This window comes from Agelaius tricolor, unplaced genomic scaffold (genome assembly GCF_023055355.1).
Source record: "Agelaius tricolor isolate 1412-34295 unplaced genomic scaffold, bAgeTri1.0.p SCAF_5, whole genome shotgun sequence".
NCBI lineage: Eukaryota > Metazoa > Chordata > Aves > Passeriformes > Icteridae > Agelaius > Agelaius tricolor.
In genome coordinates, this window is record NW_027269265.1 from 53,801,964 (window position 1) to 53,815,293 (window position 13,330).

Sequence of the window (13,330 nt, forward strand, 5' to 3'; positions counted from 1 at the left end):
TGTCCACATCCCACACAGCCCAGCAAACCTGGAGCCTTTGGCAAACCCCTCAATCCTGGAATGGTTTGGGTTGGAAGGGGCTTAAAGCCCATCCAGTTCCAACTCCCTGCCATGGGAAGGGACACCTGCCACCACATCAAGGTCCCTCAGCAACCCTGGAGCCTGGAAAGCCCCATTGGATAGAAAAAAGTGACCTCAAGGTCTTTTCAACCCTGAAAAATCATGAAGAGGGAAAAGATGCTCCATTCTACATAGGAGGAGATTTAAAAATGTTTTTAAAAAACCCCTCTGGAAGCAGAGGGGCAGGACACCCTTGTGGAATCCAGGGAGCCACCCCGAAATATTTTTTTTTCCCTGTGGCCACTCAAGGCTAAGTGGTTTTTGTTGGCAGTGGGAGGAAGATGAAGGGAGGTTTCACTCTGCTCATGGGAGCCAGTTCATGCTGAGATTTGTGATGGGCAGGAAAACTCAGAGATCCATTCCTCCTCCCAAAACCCAGGAGTTCTGAGAGGGTGGGAGCGGGCTCGGCCCAAACCCCCAGGCCACATGCAGAGTGGGGGGGCCCCAGACTTGGCCAAATACTGAGTTGCTACAAGCTCCAGCAGGATTTTTCTCTGGGATTTGAGCTGCTTTTTAAGAAAAGGTTTTACAAACCACCCCCATTTCCTGCTGTCCCTCCTGGGCACGGCCCCCTGTCCCTGCTTATCCCACTGCACCCACGCCATTCCGGGTTTCCCTAATCCCACCTTGGGGGCCTCTCTGCCATTCCATGGATGTGATTTAATCTTGTGCCATGTGACAGAGCTTTGCCTTCAGCTGCTGCAGCCAAACAACCTCATCAGCTGCCCCCCTCCCAGCCCATTTCATGGTGGGAAAGAGGGAATTGCCAATCCTTGGGCAGCTTTTGGGTGCTCCTGCCATGTCCCTTTCTCTCTCTTGGGCAGAGCATTGAACCTTCCCGGTGTACCAGGATCCCAGACCATCCCAAAAAAATCCCTTTTTTCCCCTCCTCTGCCCTGTTTCTGCAGGTTTTGCAGCCAAACTGAGCTCTCCCTGAGGCACATGGATGGATCTATAAAGCCTCACAAGTAATTCCATCGGCTCCGGTGATGCTGTGGGTGAGCAGCTCTGAGTGACCACAGGGTTTATTCACTTCTCCTCGTTCCCCCTTTCCGGGTCATGGGGAGTGTTGGGCCCCTCAAGTGCCTCTAACACCCCTGGTGGAAGGAACACTCCTCATTCCTTATTTCTGTTTCAGTTTTTCCCTTTATTTTATGTAGCTCTGGGGTCCCATGAGTCCATCACCTACAGCTTTGCCATAACCTCTCCTGACGCTATTCCCAGGGGATGCCCAGCCCATTTGAGATGAACCTCATGGTCTCCTGGCTCTTATCTGAGCTTTTTTTATCCTTTCTCCTTATCCTGGATCCACCTCCTCACCTGCTCTGGAGCTCCTTCTTGTCCTGATGCAATCCACCATTTTCCCCTCCATCCAACAATGGATATTGCCCCACCTGTAATGAAAAATTAATCCTGGAGAGGAAAGACCCCATCCAGGGGCTTATTTGGGCCACAGATGATAATTTTCCTGGTGGATTTGGCTGTCCTGGGACTCTCCTGAAGTCTGAGGTGAGCAGAACTTTGGCCTTGGGATTGCTGGGGTTTTGCCTGGATGCAGGATGAGGAAACACTTTTAAATCCCAAGTTTTTTATGTCTTGGCAGCCAACAGGATGTAATATCACTTGGAAAATCCAGGTATTCCCTGATCACCTGTAGATATGGTGAGATGACTCTGAATGGGGACTGGAGCATGGAAAAGTCAATGGAAATCTCAGATTTCTAGAGTTTTTGCACCAGTGGGGATTTCAAGTGTCCTGGGAAGTGGCTTCCCTGTGGTTCTGGAGGCAGGTACCACCCTCAGCTGCAGCCCTGGAGTTAATCTAAGGGAGGGTCCAGTGGCTCATGTGAAGTAGGAACAGGCACAGAATCCCCCAAAATTGGGTAGTAAAAACAACAAAAGCCAAAGCAGGAGAACAAGGAGGCTCAGCACTCCCAGGACTTCACGTGTGGATTCAGAGGTGTGGAGTAAAGACTCAACCAGAGCCACTTTAGCAAGCTGGCAAAAAAAAAAAAAAAAAAAAAAACAACCAACAAAACCAAAAAAACCTTTAAAATTATTCCCCTATAGATAAAAGTCTTGAAAAGGGACCATTTTAGTGTCCTGCCCCTGCTGGGGATGCCACCTGTGGCTACGTGCGGGCTGCAGGGGAGCGGGCGGGAGGGACAGAGGGAGGGAGGGAGGGAGCTTGGCTTAAGTAACGCTCCCGGGTTAGTCTGGATCAAGTTCCTTCGGCTCCACGGGTCTGAGACGCGGCCAGGAGGGAAAACTGCTCTGGGAAAGAGGAGGAAAACCTGCCTGTGGTGGGAAAACCGCTGGGAAAAGCATCGAGGACACTTCGGGGGCTGTGACAGCATCTCCGAACCGGCCTTTAGGTGAGGGGGTGATGGGGGTGTAGGGGTGGCTGTGCTGTGCCAGGGGAGGTGGCACCATTCCCAGCCTGCCATTGGGCAGTGGGATGGGGCCTGGGATGCAGGGACAAGCCAGTGTCACGCCATGAAGCTGTCCCCACAGTGACCCCTCACCTGGAGGAACAGCAGTGCCCATATTCCCTTGGGCTCAGCCAGTGCCCCGACCCTGCCCACGGGTGGGTTTTGCTCTGTACATCATCCAAACGCTTTTCCAGGGAAGAGAGAGAGGAGATGGAAGGAGGGTGTTGCATCCCCTCCTTTCTCGACCCACCCTGGGATATTTTCCTGCACCCCTGGCTGTTTGCTGCTGCTTCCAAACCGAGCAGGGAAGCGATGCCAAACCCCATGGAGCAGCGGAGGCTGGAGCACGGCCCCGATTCCCATTGTCCATGGCCCCATCTCCTCCCGGGCTCTGGGCCACGTGTGACACCTCCTCCTCCTCCTCCTCGATGTCACTGGGTGCTGCTGGCTGTGCCAAGGGGCTGAGCCCCTGGCTTTGGGGGCTGAGCCACCGTCACCAAGCCCAGCAGTGGGATTTGCTGTGGGGGAGGCTGTGGAAGGGACTCCCCTTACCTCGGGATCAGTGCAGAGAAAACAGAGTGGCAGCTTTCCCTCTTTTAAACTATTTTTAAAAATTCATTATTTATACATTATATTAATTAGGTTTTTTGTGCATGCTTTTGGAGCTATCCCAGAGGATCTTTTGGAGCTGTCCCAGAGGGCTTTCTTTCCTGTGCCGCTGCAGGAGGGGACAGCAGCGGAGCCGCCGCATCCCTGCGATCTCACCATGCCCCTCTCCCGCCACACCGGCCAAATCCCGGAGTCCACCTGGACGCTGGGCTTCAGGGAGATGACGGAGCCGTGGAAAGGCGCCGTGGGCTGCCTCGGCGTGGCCGTCTTCTTCGCCATGACCATCGGCATCATCTCGTGGCAGGCGCTGGAGCAGCCGCCGGAGGAGTGGGTGCTGCGGGGCCGGGACGCGGGGATGCTGTGGGAGCGCGGCCGCGGGGCGCTGCTGCTGCGGGCGCTGCCGGCCGGGCGGCCCGTGCTGGCCATCGCCGTGGGCAGCGTGCCCGCCACCGAGCCCCCGCCGCCCCGCGACCGCTGCTGGCACGACGGCCGCCAGTTCTGCTACTCCTGGGAGGAGGACGCCGAGCTCCGGCTGTCCCTGGAGCCGCCGGCAGCCCCCGGAACCGAGTGCTACAGTGTCCGCTGGACCCCGCTGCGCCCCGACGTGACCCTGAAGGTAACGGGGAACCTCTCCGGCCGGCTCCGAGCCCTTTGGGATCCAACAAGGGCGGCTCTGGCTTCATCCCCTCATCCCCCAGCTCAGTTATGGGGTCGCAGCGTGGCTGTGGTTCCCTGTCTTCCACATCCATAAGGTGCCGGGTGGGGAAAACCTTTAGGAAGAATCGTGCTCTGAAGCTGAGCCCCAAAATCCTGTGGCAGTGCCATACTGGTGACCCCGGGTGGGAGAGCTGTGTTTATATGGAGACAGAGTAAATACCCAGTGGAGATGACAATGCTGGCGAGAGCCTCGGGAAGGTCTCTTCCAGCACAGACACAATGGGCAGCTCCCGCGGGATGGGAATAATCCGTGTCCGCTGCTGCAAACATTTTTGGTACCATTCCCTGCTTTCTCCCTCAGTTAAATAAAAGCAGACTCTGGGAAGGAGCCTTAGGAGGGGAAGGAGACACGCTGTCAGAGCAGGGTGTCCTGTTGTGGGGAGCCCTCAGAACAGGGAGGGAAGCGGGATGGGATTCTCTGGGATGGAGGATTATTCCCCTTTAGCTACAAATCACCTGTTGGCATTCTGGGTGGGTGGAAGGTGTTGCCTGAGCACAAACCCTCGGTCTCCTTCACTGTCATTCGTGTGAGGCATTTGAGAAGATGAGTGAGACAGAACAGGCTTCCCCCCACTTGTTAAAAAAAAACCCAAACCATTGGAAAATATGATCCAGCGAAATCTGAGTTCAGAACAGACTGTTTTCCCTCTTTCCCAGCTGGTGTAACGAGTTCAGCTGACACCTGGTACAGCTATTCCGAGCCTCCAGGGTTTCCACTTTAATAATTTACGTCTCCTCTCCCCACCCCTTGGAGAGACTTAACCTCTCTGCGCCCCCGAGCTCAGGACTCCAGGAGGCTCCAAAGCCCAGGGGTTGGGAATAAAGGTGGGGTGAGTTGAGTGGGGGGGTCTCTGGGTCTCCTCTGCCACCCCAGGCCCCCTTCATGGCCCCAGATCTCTGGGCTTTCGGGGAAGCCCATCCTGCCTGGGAAGTCACGAGGACGTTAAGTCCTGCTGATCCCTCGATTTGGCAGAAATGGGAAAGTTTGAGGAGCTTTGAAGTGAAAACTGATGATTTCTGGCAGGAGGCGGGTCAAGGATGGGGATGTCCCCCATCCCAGGGCCCTGTCAGGCCCATGAGAAGTGCCCAAATCTCCAAACTGAGTCTCTTGAGGGAAATTCTTGTCATCAGCCCTTCGGAAAGAGGGAAGCTGTGCCTTGGGAGGGAGGATGTGTCACCTTCAGGGCACTGGTGCCATCAAGGTGAGGGCTCAAGATGGGGCTAAAAGCTTTCTGTGAGAGCTTAGCTGGGGACAGCTGCACTTGCTGATTCACTCCAGAAACTCTGAGAAGGCAGCTGGAGAGCTTAATGTGGTTTTTAAGTAAAGCAGAGGAAAAAAAAAAAAAAAAAAGAGAAAAACAGGGAAAAAACCACTGAACGAAAAATACCAAACAAATAAAAAAACTGACCAAACCAAAAAAACCTGACCAAACCAGAAAAACCCCAAACAAACCAAAAAACCAAAATACATAGATTTTCCAACTGGGATTCTGAAAGTGCCCTCAGTGCATTTTAAAGCCGTTTCCTTGAATTTCCCCCTCCTCCACAGGCACTCACCCCTGCAGAGTCTCTTTACTCACACCTTTGCAGCATCTTTTCACCTGCGACTCAGAGGTGTTTGATAACTGTGGTGGAGTGCAGAAGTGTGATTGTCGTGGCAGTTTGGTTTTATTTGTGCTCCTCCAGCAAAAACTGGCAGGCTTCAGGAAGCACGTCTTGCTTTTCCTTTGTTTTTTAAATGAAACCATAATTTTATGCTGTAAAAGGGACACCTGCCACTAGCACAGTTTGCTCCAAGTCTGCCTTTCCTGCTCCCCCTGAGTATTCCTCACTCTTTGATGATGCTTTTCTGGCTGCAGGACTGTTTTTCCATGGCCAACGTCTCCTGGTATGGAGGGCCAAGCATCCGTGCCCAGCGCTGGCCCCTCAACGGAGCCGAGAGCCCCGCGCAGCCCTTGGTGAGCGGCGACCTCAGCACAAATCCCGACGGCTTCGGGCCCCTCCTGGAGAGGTACTTCCTGGGATCCACAGGTAACCACCTCCTTCCCTGGCCAGGGCCCAACAGCTTCATCCCTGTGCTTCTCTGCCCCTCTCCTCACCTCTAAAGCAGCTGGTTTAAGAGTAGTGTAGATGTGTCCAGGGATAAAATATCCTGCAAATGTAGCAGCAACAGGGCATGTGGGATGGATCCCACACTGCCTCATCCCCTTGAGAAAGCTGATACCGAAGCTGAGTGCCTGAGGATGGGGTGGCCCAAGTCACTCCTGGGACATTCCATGCTCTTGGTGCGCCTGGTATCTTTTTAAGCCCAGATCTGTGCCCATTGCTGCATCCCCAGCTCCACTCGAGCGGCTTCATGGCTCCCTGAGGTCGCTGTGGGATGCTGGATTCAGGCAGGAGTTCAGCTGCTGGTGTCATTTTTTGGGGTATATTTGGATTATTCTGCAGAACACCAAAATTCAGGTATTATCCCAAATTAATCCAATTGACCTGCAGCTGCCTTGCACTGCTGAATGCCGAGCAAAATGGCCAGGAAAGGGAGAAATCCAGCCCTTGAAAGGCATTTTGGACTCTACAAGGGAATAGCGGGAGCAGGGTGGGGATGGTTGGCATGGTGGGATCTGTGGTGGCATCAGCCCAGGAGGCCTTGGCAGCAGTCAGGCTCTGCTCATCCCTGTGGCTCCTAGGACCGGGAGCAGCCATGCGCTTGCCGAGACACCGTTTTCCCACTTTTCCCCCAAAGGAGTGACGGTGACAGTGGCTCCTGATGTGTCCCTGCTCCTGTCTCTGGAGAGCCACCGGCAGTTCTGCCTGGAGACGCCGGCGGGGCGAGCGGAGCCCCTGCACTACCAGCTCTGTGTCAGCGCCGACGTGGCGGCCGCCCGCCGGCACACGGCCAGCGCTCCGGCGGGAGCGGCTCGGACACCGCCGGACACCGCGCTCCTGGGGTGAGCACTCCTTCTCCACACGGTGGGAACCCTTCCAAGTGTCCTGCTCGCTCTCCCAAGCACCTCATGAGGGATTTCCCACCCTGCAGGTCTCCAATCTGGCGCTACCACGGCCCGGAGGGTTCTGCCGCCAAAATCAAGCGAGGCCTGAGGTCGCTGGTGAGGAGGCTGAAGCGGCATCGCCTTCTGGAGGGCGTCGTGGCCCTGGGGGAGCGCGGCACCGCCGTCCTCACCGCCGCGGTACAGACACCCTGCCACCCTCTGAGGACACGTGGGGAGCGTGGTGCTCCTCTCCCACAAACCCCTTATTGCCTCCCTTCCCGCCCGCAGGACCTGGTGCCCTCGGGGCGCAGGAAGAGGCAGGCCCCGGCGCTGGTGGAACCTCTGGAGCTCTCCATCACGCTGTCCCCGTACGCTGGCGTCACCTCCCCGCTCTTCCTGCGCTCCCTGCGCGGCGGCGAGGCCGCGGGATATTGGCTCAGCCGCCAGCCCCGACCCGGGGCCAGCTCGGTACGGGACCCCCTCAGCCCCCAAAACAAAATTAACGCTGAATAAACCCCCTCAGGTTTATTCTTTTATCAAGGGTCACAGCCCGATCCCACTGTGCTGGGACAGCAGTGCTGGGGGAAGCAGCGTCCCTCCTCTTCCTACGGAAGCAGCTTTAAAATTTCCACTTCTAGTGTTGAGAAGATTCCCCAGCTCCAATTTTTGTGGTCATTTTAACGATCCCTTTGCTACCAGCTCAGGGATTTTCGAGGGGGTTGAGGGAGAGTTTCACCTTGATGCACTGCACCATGACAGTGCAGCGTGGGATGGGAGCAGCACGGCATCCCCCATGGAATCAGTGGGACATTCTATGGATCTGACAGGGATTTCCTTCCTCCCTCTCCACAGATCCCGCTGCTGACCACCTGGAAGGGGCAGCTCTGCGCCCGCCTGAACGTCACCAGCGAGGCAGCGCTGGGCTGGTACCTGGCTCGTGCCCGGCGCCTGCGGCAGGCACTGGGGGCCACCTACGTGGCCTTCGAAGGAGTGGAGGGCAATTCCTTCCTGGAGCAGGATGTCCCTGCTCCTGCTGAGCTGGAGGGTGATGGATACACCGAGGCGCTGGCGGCGGCGCTGGCGACGCTGGGCAATGGCACTGTCATCAGCGCCGGGAGCAGGTGGGAACCAGGGAGAGGCCTCGCTGGAGCTGATGGGCACAAGAGCTTGCTGGGGGATGGTGGAACTGGTGCTTGGAATTCGTTCTTGGTATTCCCACATGTTTCTTGGCACCCAGGGAAGTGAAGGGGTGAGGAAGTGGGCTAGGGCAGCATGTTGGAGTCAACAATCCTTGTGGGATGTGAGGATGGTACAGCCCTGGCACAAGGTGCCCAGAGAAGCTGTGGCTGCCCCATCCCTGGAAGTGTCCAAGGCCAGCTTGGATGGGGCTTGGAGCAACCTGGGATAATGGAAGGTGTCCCTGCCCATAGCAGGGATGGGAATGGATGGCTTTAATGTCTCTACCCACCCAAACCATTCTGGGACTATAATCTGGCTCCAGTGACTCCCAAACCAGCTGGGCATCGTGGAGTTTCACCTTGAAAGGTTTGTGCTGTTTCTCCAGATCCAGTCACCTCCCGCTGTTTGTCCAGATGAGCCCCCTGCGCTCTGACTGGAGCCACGCTGGGCTGAAGGGGCTCATCCCCTCTGTGCTGCACTACAGCCTGCTGGGCTACAACTTCTTCATCCCTGATGCAGTAGGTAAGGATTGATTTTCCTTTTTTTTTTCCAATTTCTGGCTTCTCTGCAGTGAATTTTGCAGCCTTTTTCCAGGCACAGGAGGTACATTAGCACCTTAGGTGTGCTATGGGAAGGCTTGGAGCATTTTTCTCCCCCATTTTCTGTTGTGCTGGCTTGATTGGGATGAATGTTACCAGAGAAAAAAAGTGAGGAACAAAAGAATATGTTGTAAATATTGCCAGGCAGCTCCAGCAGCAGCTGGGTCTCTGGGGATGCCCTTCCCAGAGTTCCACCACAACCCACCCCTGTGGGGCTTGGCTTGGGCTAAATCCCACCTGGCACAGGCAGGATCTGCATCCCCAGGCTCCTGGCTGGGGAATGGATTAAATCCATTTGATTTAAATTTATTTAAATGCATTGAAAATAGTTATGGATCCATTGGATTTCAATGGATTTAAATACATTGATAATAGATACCCAGGCAGCTCGGCTCCAAGTCTGTATTTCTGCTACAAAGCAAAATGGCTGCAGAAATCCTGAAACAAAAGCATTATAAAATGGCAAGAAACAACCTTTAATTAGGGACAAGTGGATCCATTTCCCTTTTTCTTGGAGCTGATGGAGTTAGTTGTGGTTAAAACATGCCCTGAGTGTGCAGGGGCTGTGCATAAGTGTCAAACATGGAGAGCTGAGCTAAACAACAGCCCTGAAACAGGAGTTGAGAGCAATATTTCAATTTGGCCTCTATTTTTAGCTTGTTTTCCTTAGAAAATGAGGCTCAAGCAATCCCAGCATGGGAGTTTGCTTCCCAAAGAGGTGCTGGAGCTCTTGGCCTGCGTGGATGGGAGCACAGATCCTCCTGCGCAGAGAGAGCTGGGCAGGAGGTTGTGTCCCAACAGCCTGGGAGCTGCAAGAGCTGGGAAAAGCCTCTGGAGGAAACAGGAATTTGTGGATGGCTGGGTGAGCCCTCTGTGCTGGGGGATTTGTGCCATTTCCAGGGAAGCTGTGCCAGGTTTTCAGAGCGATGGTGACGCTGTAGGCACTGGGAGGAGCTCTGAGGTTTCCCCAGAACCTTTCCATGCCATGGGAGGCCCTCACTCCAGCCCCATGTTCCTGCAGGAGGGAGCGAGGCTGGAGCCACGCCAGGGGACCAGGAGCTGTTTGTGAGGTGGCTGCAGGTTGTGACATTCCTGCCCGTGATGGCCTTTGGGACCCCGCCCTGGCTCTGCTGTGACACCTGGGTACGTGTCCCACTCCGGGATTCTGACATGGCCAATGCCCCCAAAAGCCATGGAAGGCCTGGCAGGGATCTCCTGCCAGCTGCTGTCCCCAGCCTCCCACTGAAGTGGGAATAAATCCGTTATCAGTGGGTTTAGATTCAAGCACCAATGGGTTTAAATCCAATGGATTTGTGTCCGTTATCAATGGATTTAATTATATTTCAATTAAATAGATTCATATGCATTATCAGTGGAATTTAAATCAAATTCATTAAGATCCTTTATTAATGGATGTAAATCTATTTAAATACAATTAATTACTATCCATTATCAAGAGATATACATGCATTTCAATCATGGGTTTATATGCACTGTCAATGGATTTAAATTTGCTTAAATCCAATGGACTGAAATTTATTATCAATTGGTTTCAATCTATTTAAATCCAATGGGTTTATATTCATTATCAATAGACTTCAATCCATTTATATCAAATTGATTCATGTTCAACATAAATCAACTGAAATAAATTTAAATCTAATAGATTCATATCTATTATCAATGTATTTAAATCCACTGAAAACCAGTGGATCCATAACTATTTTCAATGCATTTAAATAAATTTAAATCAAATGGATTTCAATTCATTAACAACAGATTTAAATTTATTCAAATCCAATGTGTTCATATCTGCTATCAATAGATTTAAGTCCAGCCGACTTATAACAATTACCAATGGATTTAAATACATGTAAGTCCAATTGTTTTAAGTCCATTATCAATGGATTTAAATGTATTACCAATTGATTTATATGCAAATCAATTAATATCCAAATATATCTAATATATCCAGTTAATCCAATTAATATCCAATATCAACCCCATTTGCACCATAACTTGATCAGGACATTCCAATTCAGTAATTTCTCTTCCCAAGGGAACACACGTTTTACTTTTTAATTATTAAATTAAATTTTCAATTATTTATTTTTGGGAGTTTTCCCTGCTTTCCCTGCTTTGCTGTTTCCTGAACATTGGGCTCCTCATGGATTTGTCCCCCACCTGCAGGTCCTGAATCTGACCCGCCAGTGCATCCAGAGGCACCGGGACTTTGTCGTGCCCCTGCTCCTAAAATACAGTGAGGAGTGGCAGAGTTTGGGATACCCCATCTTCCGTCCTGCCTGGTGGCTCAGCCCCACGGATCCCATTGCATTCACCATAGAGGATGAGTTCCTCATTGGAGATGAGGTGGGAATTCTGCATTATTCCTGTAAATTCAGCTCTGCCCAAGTACAAATCAGGACTTGGATTTGAGCAGATTTAAATCCAAGCCAAAGCAGCTGAGTTTTGTGGGTTTTGGATTTTTTGCTCTTTGGAAAAGCTTGGCTTTCCTCATGAAACTCTTATTTAGGGCCCCAAAACCTTCTTTCAGCTTTGGAAGTGAAATGGTTTAGCAGGAATAGAGTCTCAGAATGTTAGGAAATACTTTTGGGAACCGCTTTTCCCATGAAACAAGGGGGAAAATTGCTCCCTGAAGGTGGGATTACATTGGCTCTATCACTGGGGATTTTTTGTTCTGGTTTTCAAAAATATAAACTGGACGGAATCTTGGAGCAGCTGCAGGCAGGGATGATCCCAGTCCCAGCCAAAGGAATGTCACTGCACTGCATTAATGCTTCTAAACTGACAGAAGGCAGGGATAGATGGGATTGGGAAGGAATTCCCAGTGATGGTGCTGAGGCCCTGGCACAGGATGTCCACAGAAGCTGTGGCTGCCCCATCCCTGGAAGTGTCCAAGGTCAGGCTGGACAGGGCTTGGAGCAACCTGGGCTAGTGGAAGGTGTCCCTGCCCATGGCAGGGGGTGGGACTGGATGTTTTTTAAGGTCTCTTCCCACCCAAACCATTCCAGGATTCCTTGATGACCTTCTCATCCCAACACGTGCATCCTGGCTGATCCTTCCTCTGCTGAAGTTCTTTTTTCTTTCTTTTCCTTCTCTCTGCAGGTCCTGGTGGCTCCAATAACAGAAAAGGGACAAACGTGGAGGGACATCTACCTACCAGGAGAGGGGCACCTGTGGCTGGACACCAACACTGCCCGAGTGTTTGATGGTGGCACCATGCTCAGGAATTACTCTGCCAGCCTGGCCGAGGTGCCAGTGTTTGTAAAGACCTCCTGAATCCAGGCTCTGGGACAGAGACCTCCAGGGGCAGCACTCCCCTCAGACCTCCAGCCTCTTTGCACTTTTCCCAGATCCTTTTTTTTGTTTTGTTTTTTACTTGAGCAGAACTTGTCTGAATTTTCTAACTTGTTGTTACCCTAAAGTAGTGGCTCTGCCACCAACATCCATCCACACTGAATGCTGCATTTTTTCCAGGGTTTTCCTGGTGAAATATTTGTGTGTGTATGTTCAGGTGGGAATGTCCAGCATTTCCAGGTCCCTGGCACCATGCTCAGAGAGGCAGGGAGAGGATTTTCCAGGAGACAAACAACCAGCAGCTTATACCTGAGGAAAAGTTTTGTATTTAATGAAAAAAATTAAATCTAGGGGAAAACTACCAGGGTGGTTTTGGTGCTGTGTGTGGCCACCTCCTGTGCTGAGCAGTGCTTCTCCACCTGAGGCTGTGTGTGGTTTCCAGGTAGTAAAAGCCCATTTTCTGAGTATATTTGGGAAAATGAGTGAATTCCAGGTGTACTTGAAGCAGGTTTCTGTGGAAGAAAAATAAACTTGATCAAGCAGAGGAGTGGCTCTACCAGAGCATGATGTGGATATCGAGGATCCTTGCCCACCTCCTGTGTGCGCAGGCTCCTGCTTTTCACCATTTGTTGAATTTTATGGCTTTTTTCCAATTATTTCTTGCAGTGCAAGAGGGATCCAGTGTGACCAGGCTCCTTCCATGCAGCAGAGAATGTATCCATAGGCAAAATCCACATTGCTGAATATGCATCTAGGGGGATGATCAGCTATGCTGACAACCCAGATTGGAGATCAGTGGGACATTGCAGGTTAGTGGGGTGATTCCAAAGGCTGGCATTTGGGGACAGGGGCTGGATGACAGCTGGGAGGGAAGTTTAGGGCGAGTTTTGGTCCTGGAGCTGGGCTTGGGCACCTCCAGCACTCATTTGTATCAGCCACACCGTGGGTTTTTGGGGAAAATATTCCTGTATGGAGCTGTGGCTCTGCTGAAAAAGTGCTAAGGGGGACCAAACTTCTCCCAGCAAAGCTTCCCTGGATAAAACTGAAGGGAAAGCAAAGGCAGAATCCAAGTCAGGTTCAACCACGGAAAAGCTGTGAGGGCATGGAGAGGGGAAGAGCCCCTCAGCTCCTTCCTTGATCCACAGAGGCACTTAATGATGCTGGGAGAGCTCACAGAGGGAAAGGATGAAACTCATGAGGGCAACCCAAGGGCGTGGGATGCTCCAAAATATCTGTGGATATATATCTGAGGTGGCAAAAAGATGAAAAGAAGAAAGGGAGTGCTGGCTCAAGTGGCATTTGTTTATTTGCAGCAAGTCAAGCCCTGGATGTCCAGGATGGGGATCTGGTGGCTCCATCCTGGGAGG

At 52.2% G+C, this 13,330-nt stretch overlaps 1 protein-coding gene across 1 annotated transcript; it reads left to right on the plus strand.

Annotated features, from left to right (window-relative positions):
* Window positions 1–2,347: 2,347 nt before the first annotated feature.
* Window positions 2,348–12,496, plus strand: LOC139590717 (SITS-binding protein-like). The gene is made up of 11 exons (XM_071428433.1): window positions 2,348–2,494; window positions 3,276–3,776; window positions 5,737–5,908; window positions 6,621–6,825; window positions 6,915–7,065; window positions 7,156–7,335; window positions 7,720–7,988; window positions 8,432–8,568; window positions 9,667–9,788; window positions 10,836–11,015; window positions 11,772–12,496. The coding sequence occupies exons 2-11, from the start codon at window positions 3,318–3,320 to the stop codon at window positions 11,943–11,945; spliced, it is 2,049 nt and encodes a 682-aa protein (XP_071284534.1). The 5' UTR covers window positions 2,348–2,494; window positions 3,276–3,317; the 3' UTR covers window positions 11,946–12,496.
* The last annotated feature ends 834 nt before the right edge of the window (window positions 12,497–13,330 follow it).